This window comes from Tasmannia lanceolata, unplaced genomic scaffold (assembly GCF_043159265.1).
Source record: "Tasmannia lanceolata isolate RefF3 unplaced genomic scaffold, GAP_Taslan_0.1 ptg000005l, whole genome shotgun sequence".
Lineage (NCBI taxonomy): Eukaryota > Viridiplantae > Streptophyta > Magnoliopsida > Canellales > Winteraceae > Tasmannia > Tasmannia lanceolata.
This window is the reverse complement of record NW_027518682.1, coordinates 19,834,391-19,849,836: the sequence shown is the minus strand read 5'-3', so window position 1 is coordinate 19,849,836 and position 15,446 is coordinate 19,834,391. Positions and strand designations below refer to the sequence as shown.

Genomic DNA, 15,446 nt, shown 5'->3' with positions numbered 1-15,446 from the left:
CCAAAAAATTTCCGGTAACCAAATGGAGCGGAAAATATTAAGAGATATTCCGCCTTTTGGTTGGCCTGACCTTTTTAGAGACAATAGCCTCAAAGTCACTTATTAGATGATCCTAACCATCTGATGAGTGGACTTGAATGTGAATGATTCTTTAATTCCATTCCAGTTCTTTCATCCTACCATAAGTAGAAAATTTTTGATCATTTGATGAGTGATGCGTATTGCGTAGGCCACGACATCTCTACATTCGTCTATTGAATAACCATGACCTGACACCTTGTAGAGGCACATCCTCGTAGTTGCTCTCTTTAGACAGGGAATTGGGTGGTGGAAAAATATTCTTTATTTGGTTCACCAATCTTATATATAACATACATGTGATTATTCAACTGGCACGTGCTTATAGAATGTCATAGCCGCAAGTTGTATGGTTAATCTATTATGAAATCTCACCTTTTGCTTCGAAAAACATAGGCTAAATGCTTTCTAAACAAAAAGGTGCGTCAGATTTCTTATTAAACATCATTCCTTATGATGTTCCATTATTTGGATTGATAGGATAAAAAAGCAGTCCAAAGAATGGTTACCAAACACTTCCTTAGGTTGCATGTGTTTTGGATTTTGGATCCGATTGTAAGTCTAAAACTGATTATTTGACTCAAAATTGCATTTAATTTTGAGCCCATACGGTAACCATTATGCCGACTATGTTTCTAGGGCACAAAATCATGAAATCTCACTTTTTGCTTTGAAAAACTGTCCAAATGCACTTTCAAAACAAAAGTAAGGTTCGATTTTTTACCAAAAACCATTCCTTTTTAGTTTCCATTATTTGGAGTGATACGGTAAAAAATCACTTCAAATAATGGTTATCAAACACACTCTTAGGCCTTGTTTCTTTTGAAATAGGCTAAACAAGATGGGATAGATGTGAGAGGGTGGTTGGAGAGGGATAGATGCGATAGGGACTGAGTAAAGAGGTGTTGCAAAATTGGGGCTCCAAATAGCCCTACGCGGTGACCCGTTAACAATCTGAACACGAAAGTGTGTTTCCGGTATTGATTAATGATACTACGCAATGTTTTCCAAGTAAATTTGCAAGAACAAATAAATAAAGTGCAAGCCAAACCACAAGAAAGGCACACAGAAATTACATGGTTCACCACACGATGTGTGTAGCTACGTCCACGGGAGAAGACTTTAAAAGATTTCACTATGTGGAAAATAATTGGGTTACAAGAAGCACTCACCGGATAACAAAAGCCCAAAGCTTTCTCCGGATTACAAAAGAAATAATCCCTACACCGTTTAGGATCGAAGCGCCTCCGCTCTCTATCGGCTTTGCTTCTTCCCCTTGTTCCTCACCCCTCAATCAACTTGAAAGACACAAGTCCCGTAAGCCTTTTCCTTGTACTTCTCACCAAGAGCCGAAAGCAATAAAACCCAAGAATATATGCCTTTCTTGTTTTCCTCTTAAAGTAGCACACCACCGGTCTCACGGTAGTTTTTTTTCTTCAAAGATATGCGCAACACCGCTTTTCCGTTGAAGGATAACCTCTCCAAAACCGGTTTCCAAGTTGCCAGTGCTTATGGTATGCTTGGTTTACATCTTAATAAAGGAGTCCTCGAAGACTCCACGACGGACATTAATAAGGTGTTAATAAAAACACCCATGCAAGAGTCCTACTTGAAGACAACCACAACGAGAGGGGTAAGTAAATATAGAAAACAAGGAAAGAAAAAGCTCTATAAAAAAATGATAGATTTTTTCGTTGGTTTTAGACACCTCTCACCCTCTACTCATTCGTGCCCTCTCACCAATTGGGAGACTAATTTATCATGAAGAATTCAAACATGGGCTAAATATCAATCTTTCTCTTATTTTCTTAAATTGATTGAGAAGCTGCACCTTGAGTTACCATTATTGTACGCGGTATGAATCACATCACTCAAATTAGGTCAAGTCACGTCGGATTGAGCTTTTGCTAAAAAAGAATTAGAGTTAACATGACCTCGAACCGATTTTATGGCAAAATCTCAACCCAAATCCTCAAAAATCAACTCAAGTTGCACCCCTATCATTGTCACACACATCTGCCACAACATTGGGTCTAGTTTCATCAGCTTATAATGATATTATTAAAGTATAAATGATTAAATAACACTAACTAATCTAACAACTTAAGCTTTTGGAGTAATTGGTTTCTCACCTAGAGCTTCTGCCTTGCAACAAGTCCTGAGTTTTAAACCCAACAACTCCTCGATATTAAAAATCAACATGTAATGCCAACCAAAAGAGGGGCCAGATGTGCTACACATAAGGATTGAAACATAAATGATAAAATAACACCAACTCTATACACCTTAAGCGTTGGGAGTACTTGGTTGTTTCACAATAATTTCAAGCAATGTATCAAATAACCTCAAGTGCAACGTGTGCCAGACTTCGTACTAGAAGGGAGTGGTAGCCCCCATCAAACATGACCCCAATGATCTCACCGGATCTATTTGACAGTTGCCACGTGTAAGGACTAGATTATGTCGATGACATAGGGGTGACAACATACTCCATCTACACGTACAAGTAACAACTGTTAGTTACGTGATTCCATCACGTGGGAAGATGTGGTCCCCCTTTAACCGATAGAAGTGAAGAGAGAATCCAAAGAGAAGACAAAATGACTAAGTACAAAGCAAGACAGACTCGCACATCTCCGTAACGTTCCCAACTTTTGCGTCAATTTCAAATCGATGTGGTAACTAAAAAAGGAAACAAGAGTTAAACTTAACTCGCCTCGCTATTTATTAGTGAACGGGAAAAACGGGGGTTAACTTAACCCGCGTCACTATTTGGTTTCCACGCGACCTACACTTGTTAGTTGTTACTCACGGGACAAAAGAAGGAAAAGGGAAATTAGAAAAAGAATCCTCCCCAAACCTCAGATTTCATCTCTCTTGTCTTCGTATGTTTACGATCCCATCCTTTTCTCCTTCGCATGTCTGAAAAACCCTAGAAAAGCCTAAAAAATCGATCTTCAAAACCTAATCGAGCTACTTCGATCATCGCGTTCTCCGATTACAGGTTATTTTGGAGAGAATCGGGTGAAAAATGGTGGGGAAATTTAGGTTCCCGTGAGGGAGATAATGGTCGGATTTAAAAAGGGATTATCGGATTGCATGGGCGAAGAATGCCTGAGTTGCGGAGTGGGGTACGCCGAGGCCGTGTTCCGGTGGTAGATCTTCGTCAAAAGCCTAAAACTCGAGGCGGGGAGAAGAAATCTGACCCTAAGCGTGGGAATAAGTACATCAGGACCAGGGCGGCTGTAGCCAAGGAGGCTGCGGCGGCTGAAGCGGTCGAGACTCGGCCGAGAACGAGATTGGCGGCGAGGAATCGAGGGGTCAAGGTTGCAGAGAAGAAGATTGTTGTTGAATCGGGTTCTGATCAGGTTAGGGTTTTAGAAGGAGGAGGAGGAGATCGGTGTGAGAGAAAAGGAGAAGAAGAGGTTTTGGTGAAAAGTCGCGAGAAAGAAGTGATGGCTGATGATACTGGGGGTTTGAGCGCGAATAAGGCCGTGGGTCAGGAAGAAGAGGGGAACACTGCTCCCTTCCCAGATAGGGTAAGATCAATTTTTTTTTTTTTTTTTTTTAAAGATTATTGCAGCTCTCTTTTTATTTATTTATTTGATATTGGGTTTTATTTTTATTCTTGGTGGCAAGATGATTTTGTTTGAACAACTGTTGTTGATTTATTTGTACTTTTATTTTGTAAGTTGTCTAGGGTGTTTGATTTGATTTTCATTGCTTTTCATCTAGTTTTATTGTTTGGTTTGTTAAATAATCTAGCTTGATACCATTCAAAAAATAAAAATAAAAATAAAAAAAATTCCTAGCTTGATCACCACTTTTTTTCTTCTTCTTGGGTCTGTGTCAATGGATCGGCATTAGTTGGTATTTCGCAGTGTTTTTATTTCTCCTCTAGTTTTATTGTTCGGTCTGTTGAATAATCTAGCCTGACCATCACATTTTATTTATTTGTTTTTTTTTTTTTTTGGTGTCAATGGTGCGGCCTCAGTTGGTATTTCAGTGTTTTTTTTTTCTCCTCTAGTTTTATTGTTTGGTCTGTTAATAATCTAGCATGATCATTAATTACATTTTATTTATTTGTTTTTTGTTTGTGTCAATGGATTGGCATCTGTTGGTATTTCGAAGTTTTTTTATTTCTCCTCTTGATCGCCATTCAGGTTCAGGTAGGGGGATCTCCTCTCTACAAGGTCGAGCGGAAGTTGGGTAAAGGTGGATTTGGTCAGGTTTTCGTTGGTCGTCGCGTGACTGGAGGGAGTGATCGGACATCTGGCCCTGGGGCTTTGGAGGTATTTATTAGTTTGATGTTTTGATGGGTTTCTATTCTTAATATATTTGTCCAGAGTAAATTTTGTATATCAGTTTGTTATTCTGTCCTTTAACGGATTGCTTTTATTTGGTTGCAAATTCTTGCCACAGGTTGCTCTAAAATTTGAGCACAGAACCAGCAAAGGCTGTAACTATGGTCCTCCATACGAGTGGCAAGTTTATAAGTACGTCTTTTCCTACGCAGTGATCATCTTATTTTTGTTCCCACTCTCTTTTTATGTTGAGATTTGTTATTGTTTCTTTTGAATAGCACTCTTGGGGGCAGTCATGGGGTGCCCAAGGTACACTATAAGGGACGGCAAGGTGACTACTATGTAATGGTATGGTTTTTCTTCTATCTCTTGTCTATTTTCTGATTCCATTTATTGGTCGTTCTGTTTTCGCCATGGCATAATCTTTATGTTTAATTTTTAGTTGTTTGGGATCGTCTGCTTTATGGTCATGTGGGTTTTTGTTCTATTTTCTCCGTACTAGTTATTTTAGCAGGTAGGATTTCTTCGATGTTTTGTGGATCACTTTCTTTATATATGTGCAGGTTATGGATATGTTAGGTCCTAGTTTATGGGATGCATGGAATTCTTCTGGTCAAGCGTGAGTATCTTTACATTCCAATAGTGTTTGAATCATGAAAGTCAAGTTTGTTCTAGTTATTCTGCTTGAGTTTTAACAATTACAGTGTGAATGACTGCTGATTAGAGACACTTCTCATCATTTTCAACTCTTTGTGCTAAGAGTGAAGTCCATTACAAGGAGTGTAGGGAAAAGTTCCTTGAAATGTTCTGTTTTAACACATATTTATTTCTTTAAATTCTTAAATTTTGTAGTTCTCTCCCTATTTTCCAACCATGTCATTGTTTTTTGATTTAGGATTCGGTTTTTTTAATGATGGATTGACCATTACCAAATTTCTTGAAGGTTTTCAATGGCTACAGTTGTATTTTTTGTTTTGTGAGCAAGCATCTCAAGTAATGTGCCTTTGCTTCCCAGTTACCTCTATGGCTATTATACATGGGTTCTGACGGCAGAAGTGAAGATGTTCAAACTATTTGATAAATAGTGTATTATCATGTCATCTTGCTGATGCTATTTGTTCTTTATAAATTAAGATACAATTCTAAAATGGCGACATGGTGAGTTGAGGTCATACCCATCCTGAGATAAGATGACTCGTGGCACGCTCCTTCAATATTAGTATAAAGTATAAAATTTGTAATAAATAAATATTTTTATGATAGTGACCAGATGTTCATGTATTCATGAGTGTCGCATGTCACTTTCTTCTGGTTTTGCATGCCACGACTTTGACATTTTTATTGCTTTATTACAAAACTGTGGCTAGAATGGCCCATCACATGGCATGGCATGGGGGCTTTGATCATCACATGTTGTTATGTACCATGGTGTGTAATGTCCTCACTGTAATCTTCTCTCATGGCCAAGTTGCCATAGTGCATGCCAAAGTCTCAATTCTTTTTTGTGTTTCTTTTTCTATTGAACAATTTTTTAATTGTCCCAGATCCTAATTGCAGCGGTAGGAAAAAAATACCCAAAATCATCCTTTTATTTAAATTAAATTGATTTTTTAAAATTAAATTGATTTTTTTTGTGCTACATTTTTTTTATAATGAAAATGGCATCTGAATATATGTTTAGCCATTTTAGCAAGTGCTGTCTTTGTATGTAGAGCTTTCGACTTTTTTCCTTCCGTGATTTGAGCTTTGTAAATTTGCAGGATGTCCTCAGAAATGGTAGCTTGTATTGCTGTTGAGTCTATCTCAATTTTAGAAAAGATGCACTCCAGAGGGTAAGTGTATGCAGGGATATAAATTATCATCATATACTTCCAAAGACATATCTCCTATTACTCTATTTTTTGTCAATATTCATGTATTTCCAAAGACATCTTCTATTACACTACATTTTGTCAAGGAGATATTATGTGGAAAAAATGATATGAGGACACCATGGTTGGGACGGGTGGAGGGGAGGATGCTGGCCCGGACGCCCTCTGGCAGCACACCTTGCATGGTGCTAGACCACCTTTGCTGTCTGGCCCACATGCAGGGCATGCAGTGAAAGGCCTTCCCAGCCTTGCGTCCACCGCTCCTTCCCACTATCTGCAGCATGTTGCTAGCACATCATCACGTGTTATATGCTTTCTCCGAGAAATTTGCTATTCCGTCGACATACATTTTACATTCCTCCTTTTCACACCGTGCCTTTGTCTATGATGTTAGCTATGTCCACGGAGATGTGAAGCCTGAGAACTTTTTACTTGGGCAGCCAGCCACCCCACAAGAGAAGAAGTTATTTCTTGTTGACCTAGGATTAGGTGATGGAACTTTACTTGCTATTTGTTGTTTCTCTTCTGAGAGATATCCTCTTTCAACATCTTTTTTTTTGTTCTTTTTTATTCTATAGCTCCTTGTTTAAGTAGTTCTATTTAAATTATCATGCAGCTACAAGATGGAAAGACGGTGGTAGTGGTCAGCATGTTGAATACGACCAACGCCCAGATGTGTTTAGGTAAGCTGACGTTTTCTATGGATTGAAATGTGACACAATACAATATGCAAAATTTGCCTGCTCTTATCTGTTTGTGATGTCAATTTCTGAGTTGGCCCATTTGATTGCTGTAGAGGAACTGTTCGATATGCCAGCGCCCATGCTCACTTAGGAAGAACTGCAAGTAGAAGAGATGATCTGGAATCTCTTGCATACACGCTTATCTTTCTACACCGTGGCAGGTTACCGTGGCAAGGATATCAGGTAAAATTATGTTTGTAATGCAAATCATGAGCCGATAACCTGTAACCTTACAGTTAATCCAATTCATGCTTCACATTCACATTTACTCTCCTGTCAGGGTGGCAACAAATCCTTCCTAGTTTGCAAGAAAAAGATGGCTACATCTCCGGAAATGTTGTGTTGCTTCTGCCCTCCGCCATTTAAACAATTTCTTGAGATAGTGGTGAACATGAAATTTGACGAGGAGCCTAATTATTCCAAGCTCATATCACTGTTTGAGGGTTTAATTGGACCCAATCCCGCCATTAGGCCTATTAATACTGATGGTGCTCAGAAGGTAATAGTTGTTGGTTATATTTGAGTATTTAAGGTGCCCCCATATGCTTGGAGTTTTTTCTTCGGCATCAGTAATAGTTATTGTTTCTTGAAACTGTGTGATTTTCCAGATAATCTATCAAGTGGGCCAAAAAAGGGGTAGGTTGAGCATTGATGAAGAAGATGATGGGCAACCAAAAAAGAAGGTACGATTAGGAGTTCCAGCTACCCAGTGGATCTCAGTTTACAATGCCAGGCTCCCAATGAAACAGAGGTATGGTTGTCATCAATTTTTTGCTCTCACACTTGGTCTTTGCGTACAATGTGGATCTGTTGTTTTTTGGGTGTTAATTACATGTATCAATTTGTTCAAAAATGGCAACCATCATTTTCATAAAATCTGAAAATTCTGCTGTAAAATGATTTGCTAGGAGTCTGAAGAATATTTTATTTGATTTTATCTAGCCTATCTTTCTTTTTTGATTTTCTAGTCACTGACATGATGCTATATGCTTATATCCGGAAAACAAGTTGATGAGGATCTAGACGCTTGTGAGGCCCCGTAAGTGGTGAGAGGCAGAAATCGAAAAAGAGAAAGAGGACCACCTTTTTCGTGACCCACTGGGTCACGTTACTTTAATCTAGGTGTTTCACCACCAACCCGATTCAACAAGGAATCTGTGTTGTAGGGGGAAAAAAGGAGAAAACACGACACGGCGGACGGCGACGACCGCACGAGCGGTTGCCGCGGGCAGTGCTGGGTGACAGTGATGGGGATGCGCACAGCGACGGTGCTGACTTCTTCGCAGGCAAGTGGACGCTGCGGTGGTGACGCCGACTGCGAGGATTTGGGGGTTCAAGCGTAGCGGTCTTAGGACGGTGTTGTGACTGCTAATATCAAGGAGCAAAGGGGCAATATGGGGTTGTTGAAAAGAGAAGGGTTGAGATTAGAAGGATTTGGAAGGAAATAAGGCTCTAGGGTAGGCTTGGGATGGGCGATTTTTTAAGGGCTCCGCGACTATTGGAGATAAAATCGGTTTGGGGCTGTTAATTGGTTGTATATAGGGCTGGTTGGAGGTGGGTTTCAGACTTTCAGGTGAGTAAGGAATGGGCTAGGGTTTGGGCTTGGGATTTTGGGCGTCAAACAAGGGACTGGATTGGGTTGTTTCGGGTGAAGGTTTTGGAGGATTTGGGAAGTTTTGAGGGCAGCAAAGTATGGTGGTTTGTGAGATTGTTACGGAGAGGAAGAAGGGGTTGTGTTTAATCAGGGTAGGAAGAAAGCGGATGAAGGTTGAAGGCGAGCGGGTTGACTGGTGAGTTAACTCGGCAGTAACCCGAAGGTTCGCTTTCTTGATTTGGAATGAATTTTGCCGGAGAGCTCGGATCGAGAAGGAGAAGGGAAAGAAGGAAAGAGGGAGGAGGAGGAGGAGAGAAGTTAGAGGGGTGAATCATTAATCAAAATCTTATTTCATCAAAAAACTACCAAAGTCCACTACATGAGGCCTATATATAGGCAATGGAAATAAAATTCCATGGAAATAAATAAAATCCCTAACTCTCAATTACATGAAAAATAAAATCCCTAAAACTAAATACCATGGAAATAAAAGCCCTAAAAACTAAATAGCATGGAAATAAAGTAAACAAGTAGTAGTATTTGCTATCATGTCTGCATGTAATACTGGATGCTCTGGAATGAGCTGTTTGTTCAGTCTTATTGGGGTGCATCTAGGTAATTGTTTAAAATTGGTACCATTAAAAAAAAAGAAGTCTAAGATTGGTTTGACCCAAGATGTAATGTAGATAATATGACATGTTTTTCTGTTGTTTCTATTCCTTGAGAAGACCTGGCTTTTATGCAAGGAGATTTTATTCTTAATTGGAAAATGATATGAAGACATGCTTGTTCTAAACAACCACCTTGATGTTGCCATGTGTGCCAAAACAATGGCATGTTTTTCATTTTATAAAATAGTAGGGTATTTATGTCTTGAAGAAACAGCTATGAATGTGGTGTGGCGCACATGGTGGAAAAGGGAGGGCACTTAGCCTCCCCAATCCCTCTTCTCGAAGCGGACATGCTTTATCTCTCGTTTTATTTTGTACCAATAACCTAAAACTGTTTTATATGCTAATGAACCTTCTTTCAACAATCTTGTTGGGTAATTCTGTAAAAGCCATTTCTTTCTTGCAGTTACTCAGAATTGTGGTAATTGCTGCACTTTTCCTAACTATTTTACACAGGCACAACATGAGTTTGTCACAGGTTCCCAATGGGTATGACTTTTGGACTTGAAATGTTGGACATTTGTTGGCTATCAATGTTGGGAGTTTGCGTGACATCGGATGCTATTGTCCTATTGATAATGTTGGATCTGTCCAAGCAACTTTCAGAATCGAAGAGAAGAGAGGGACCTCAATATAAGGCCAATATGGCTTTAGCTTTTAAAAGTAGGCATGAAATAACCTGGTAATGTGATAGTGTATTTGATTGACAGAAGTCCAACTTGTAGCAGACAGGAGCATTCATTAACAGAAGTACAACTTGTAGAGGATGAGCATTCATTAGCCAACAGGATATAAACACTTAAGTCATTAGTTAATGACTTAAATGCCCCTATGTAATGGTTAAGTAAAGACAATCACTCAAGTTCTATGATTTGGCCGGCACTTTGAATTTATTGCCGACACACGTGTCGTGTCCGACACGACACCCGTGTCCACACTCCTTTAGACATGTTTAAGTGTACTACTAGAAGTGTCAGTAACTTTATATGTATTTATGTGTATGAGTGTGACACTATTTCTAGATTTTCAGGGGTTGCCATGTTAGATACCTCATATCCGTGTCGAAACTCAGCAAACGAATCCGTGTTCACAAATAATGATTATATGTACTTTCTATTTTAGGCGTGTCCCCGTTTCTAAATTTTGGGAGTTCGCCGTGTCCGACACTCCGTGTCCGTGTCGACATGCGACACTCATGTCCGTGTCCACAAATCATAGCTCAAGTTTAATGTGGGGATCATGATCAAGGTGCAAGTGGGATGAGGGTAATTGTAGGTGGTGTGGGCTGTAGGTTGCACAACCATTACATCTGCGCTCTCAAAATAGAAATAAGATCAAAATAGAAAATGCTCTAAAAAAATCTATCCTAAATGTCCAAAATAGAAACTAATGAAATAGAAAGTCTCCTAACTAGCAAAGTGATCAAAGCTAGATCACATCAGGCATTCCATTTTCACTTAACAAAACATCTGATGGCTTGAATAATGACGGTTTAGAATAGGCATGTTTATGAGTCCCAATCTTTTTTAGCAATGATGACTCGTTCTTTAGTGACAAGGCTTCAATATTCCTGCAGTGTGTATTGAAATCTGTACTTCTTTCCTTTGACAATGATTACCATCTTTGTAAGTTACCATTAAAAATAAATAAATAAATAAAGCCATCCTTGGAAGCTCTGGATACCATAGAGTTGGGGTTCTATGGTCATTCTCTTTCAGAACAAGGGTAATAATTATGGTCCATGATATATATTGGAGTTTGCATTGGATCTCTTACTGTACAGGGATGATAGTGAACTAAAACTGAGTCTGGACTTCTGTACTTTTCACCTATAGCCTATGTGAGCATCTATTTATAACAATTGAAATTTCATTTAAACCATGGTTCAGTGTCTTTGCTTACACTGCAACATGCTTCTGTTGCAGAATTGATTTGCATTTGAATCCCCTGTCGTCTGAAAATACTTGAAGGAGATCTCAGTTTAGCCTTTATTTTTACATTATGCTACCTTTTCTTTAGTTGAACTCTCGTTCATTATGAGTCGGTTGTGAATGGAGTGCACGGAATCGGACTGGATTCCTTTCGCCATCGCAATTTGTATTTCAATGGAGCAGTAAATGCTCTTTAACTGTTCATATTATCATTAGGTCAGTAGTTCTCTTGATCATTAGATCTTTTATGGACTTACCAACATTACTAGGGGAAGGGAAGCATGCTTGGTTGTATATGGATTAAACAGGTTCACAAGTTCCTGATATCTGAAGAAATATGATGGACAGTTTTTTGGCCAATGGTGTAAATGATACTATTTATCATGCTATTGGCAATATAGAGACTTCAAATTCCTTTATTTCTTTGTCATGAGCTTATGTCCGGAGGGTTTTCCTAACGCCGTACCCTAAGGACACCCGTTAAGGTGCATTGGGAAAGATTTTACACAATTTTTATAAAGAAATCTCAAAACTGGTGTAAAAGTATGAGAGAATGTGTAAAATGATTGGAAAATCTCTTTTCCAGTGCACCTTAACGGGTACCCCTAGGCACTTGTTAGCAAAACCTTCGTCCAAAATTGGAACCTACGGATTCTCGAAGCTTGTATTTATTTTTCAAGTAAAATACAGGATAGAAACTAGTTTCATTCCAGTGAACCAGTGTTCGCTCATACGCTGTTTTGTTTCTGCATGCTCCTCTTTTGGGAAATCTTGTTATTTACTTACTATTTGGTTCAGCATGGACTAAACGAATGATATGATAGATAACATTGTCCTTTCTATGTATTAAAATCAACTTATTCAGTGCTACATTTCCGTTACTGTGACTGACCATTGACGAACACAATCGTTTCAAATGCAATCAGGTACCATTATAATGTAGCCGACTCTCGATTGGCGCAACATGTGGACAGAGGAAATGAAGATGGTCTACTTATAAGTTGCATAGCATCTTGTTCCAATCTTTGGGCACTCATTATGGATGCTGGAACTGGTTTCTCAACGCAAGTTTATGAACTGTCCCCATACTTCCTACACAAGGTATGACAAAATTTCGAACTTAATTTAGTCCGCTTTGTAAGTCAATTTCATTATAGATTTACCAATGCGTTAGCTCAAAATTTATAGGAGTGGATTATGGAGCAATGGGAGAAAAACTACTACATTAGTTCTATTGCTGGTGCTAACAATGGAAGCTCTCTTGTGGTGATGTCTAAAGGTCAGTCTCATTTATTTGGATGCCTTCTTGCTATTCATTCTTATCATAAATGATGAATTTCTTTTTAATATTAGTTTGAATGGAAATTTTGATGCACATATTCAAGCATTATGGCATTCTCTAATTTGTAAGTGGCATATGAACTTGAAAATTGGCATGTTTTAGAATCAAGTTGGATGATTACGCTAAATGTGTAAATAATTGAGCAAATTCCATTTTTATTGACACTGTTGAAAACAAGCTCCATGCCCTAAGTTGAATGGTCAAGCTCGTCGCACATTATAAAAGCTGTCACACATCCCTGTGTTGGAAGAAATCTTTTGTTTCTCTGGTAGGTTCACGAGGCGTAAACTTCACTTTTAGATGGCACCTGATCTGCATATCCCCTGCCAGGAGCGTAGCTATGTAATTTTTGAAAGCCATATTTTTGTTCTAGGATATGGGTAGCATATTGTAATGGAAATATTGTTTAAAGGGATGTGCTTTTGTTATGTTTTAGCATGGTTTTTGTGGTGCAGTTATTCTAATTGTCCACAGATCTACATGGGCTACCATTGTCTATGTCTTGAGGGCTCTTTGGTGGTTGTTTTTCTTTAGCTTGAGCTTAACTTTGGCTTAATTTATGAAAGTCGTCTAGGTTGCCTCGTCCTTGGGGCTCTTTGACTTTATTTTGCTTTGGCCCCAAATTTGGCATACATATAGGTTCTGTTGGGTTTGGAGGAAGTTTCCGTGACAGAGCTCTTTTTTAATCGGTTAGTTGGGTTTTGTGTGTTATCGACTTCATAAAGAGGATGATCTATGTGTGGCTAGGGGAGTATCCCTGCTTGTCAACTTCTCATCCTGTTAGGAGTTAGGACCACAGGCAGATTGGAAGTAATTGGTGCATTTGAAGCGTTCATGAGAACTACGATTTGAATTACTTTTCACAATTGTGCTATTGGGAAGCCATCCATCAAATTTCATTTTGATTCATCATAAATTGGAGCTGTGATGCATAGTGGTGTCATTATTCATGAGGTGGCTGCTCTCTCATGCAGCAGACGTTCTGCGAAATGCCTTTTGCTATGGACCCTAGGAAATCCCTAAGTTTTAAAGGGGATATCATTTCCCTTTATTTCATGTAAAAAATTTGTCAAATCTTAATCTCACAAACCAACAATAATTGGATTTAAAATCCCCCCTTTAACGTTATTCGTTAAGTTTTAAAGGCAAATAAAAACGTTAGAGGGGGTGAATTTATCCTCGAGCAGTGTACCATTCTCACAGAAACCGTTAAGAGGGGGGATTTTTATCCCTTTTTTTTTCCGGGGCGGGGGGGGGGGGGGGGGGGGGGGAGTATCAGTTCCGGAAATAAATTACGCTGTTTGCCTTTGTTTTTTTTTAAATAATTTGTCGAGTATGGAGTTTAGGATTTTTACTTCTTGCATTATTACTTAAAACAATTGCACCGTTTCCTATATTGGTTGGTGTTATTTATCATTTTTCTTACTCCAAAACAAATCATTTTTCCTATTGATCATATTATTCTTAAAATTAATGTTTATTATCAAAATTTTTGTGTACATTATAATTCTTTAGTTTGCACCATGGCTTTTTGCTTACATGTAGTGCTTTCTCTTTCTCAGAAACTATTTACTTTTCATCTGTACTAATCTCTAAGTTGCTTTGAAAATTCCTTCAGGCACCCAATATACCCAACAATCTTACAAAGTCAGTGATTCTTTCCCCTTCAAATGGATAAACAAGAAGTGGCGAGAAGGATTTCATGTGACTTCAATGGCTACCGCTGGCAGCCGATGGGGTGTAGTTATGTCCCGCAATGCCGGCTTTACTGATCAGGTTAGATTTCACTTCTCGTTCCACTAACAACTCTTGGCAATACATCTAAAAACATGCCATCTAAATCCTACATTTATCTGTCCAAATGCCCGTATAAATTCGAGTTCTTGTTGGATTCCTATCCTTAAGCTTCTGCCGTATTGATATTTTTCCTGCAATTCGATCCTTTTTGTTTCCATAGGTCGTGGAACTCGATTTTCTATATCCAAGTGAGGGAATTCATAGACGATGGGATAGTGGTTATCGAATCACAGCTACAGCTGCTACTTGGGATCAGGCTGCTCTTATCCTGAGTGTACCGAAACGAAAACCGGGAGATGAAACTCAGGAGACCTTGCGTACTTCTGCGTTCCCGAGTACTCATGTCAAGGTGAATGATTTTCTGATTAACTTTTCTTATTTGTTATCACTAAAAATTCGAAGATCATAATTGTAATTTTGAAAACTGACAACCCAAAGGTTAGGAATTCCATAGAAGAGAGAGATCCTGAGGGTTTTTTAAAACAAATGGTTCTCTCCTCAGATTTCTCAAAATGTATTACCATGGATTTCTGTTTTAAATATTGACATTTTTTTTTATGGTGAGCAGGAAAAATGGGCGAAGAATCTCTACCTGGCTTCTGTGTGCTATGGCCGCACCGTGTCTTGATGCATATTTCCCTCGGCGCAAGGTAGAGATTCAAAAGATGATGTAGAATTTCGCGGCAGCCACTGCTGCCTCTTTCTATTTTGAAGGAGGCTCTTGCCAAGGGAACAAAAAAAAGGAACCCCGAAGTAGGTTGGTTTCTATTTTTATTTTTTCTTCTGTTAATTCTATATTTTTGCTGGAGAATTGATACCAGAAGTTAAAACAAAGGCAAGAGAACATAGAGTTGTACTCCCATGTATTTTATATTTTATATATAGCATCAAGTCCAACTTTAAAAGCTATGGATGTTGCAGAAATGAGATTCCCTCCAGGTCTACATATCCAGACTGCGGGATGTATAGCATGGGGCCTTATACCCATTAGCCTAACTCACCACTCATTTGTGTGATGGTCTAATTAAGACATTTTGATTTTTTTTGTTTAACTTGTATTATGGACCAGAAATTAGATTTTTAGAGCAAATGAAATTTTCTTTAGAACAAAAGTA

At 38.7% G+C, this 15,446-nt stretch overlaps 1 protein-coding gene across 1 annotated transcript; it reads left to right on the top strand.

Moving 5' to 3' along the window:
- The first annotated feature begins 2,881 nt into the window (after positions 1-2,881).
- Positions 2,882-15,240, top strand: LOC143877869 (casein kinase 1-like protein HD16). Its single transcript, XM_077380163.1, has 16 exons — positions 2,882-3,617; positions 4,242-4,370; positions 4,501-4,574; positions 4,661-4,730; positions 4,946-5,001; positions 6,143-6,214; positions 6,648-6,742; positions 6,870-6,936; positions 7,050-7,179; positions 7,277-7,495; positions 7,605-7,747; positions 12,119-12,293; positions 12,381-12,471; positions 14,153-14,310; positions 14,492-14,680; positions 14,900-15,240. The coding sequence occupies exons 1-16, from the start codon at positions 3,189-3,191 to the stop codon at positions 14,957-14,959; spliced, it is 2,157 nt and encodes a 718-aa protein (XP_077236278.1). The 5' UTR covers positions 2,882-3,188; the 3' UTR covers positions 14,960-15,240.
- Positions 15,241-15,446: the final 206 nt, after the last annotated feature.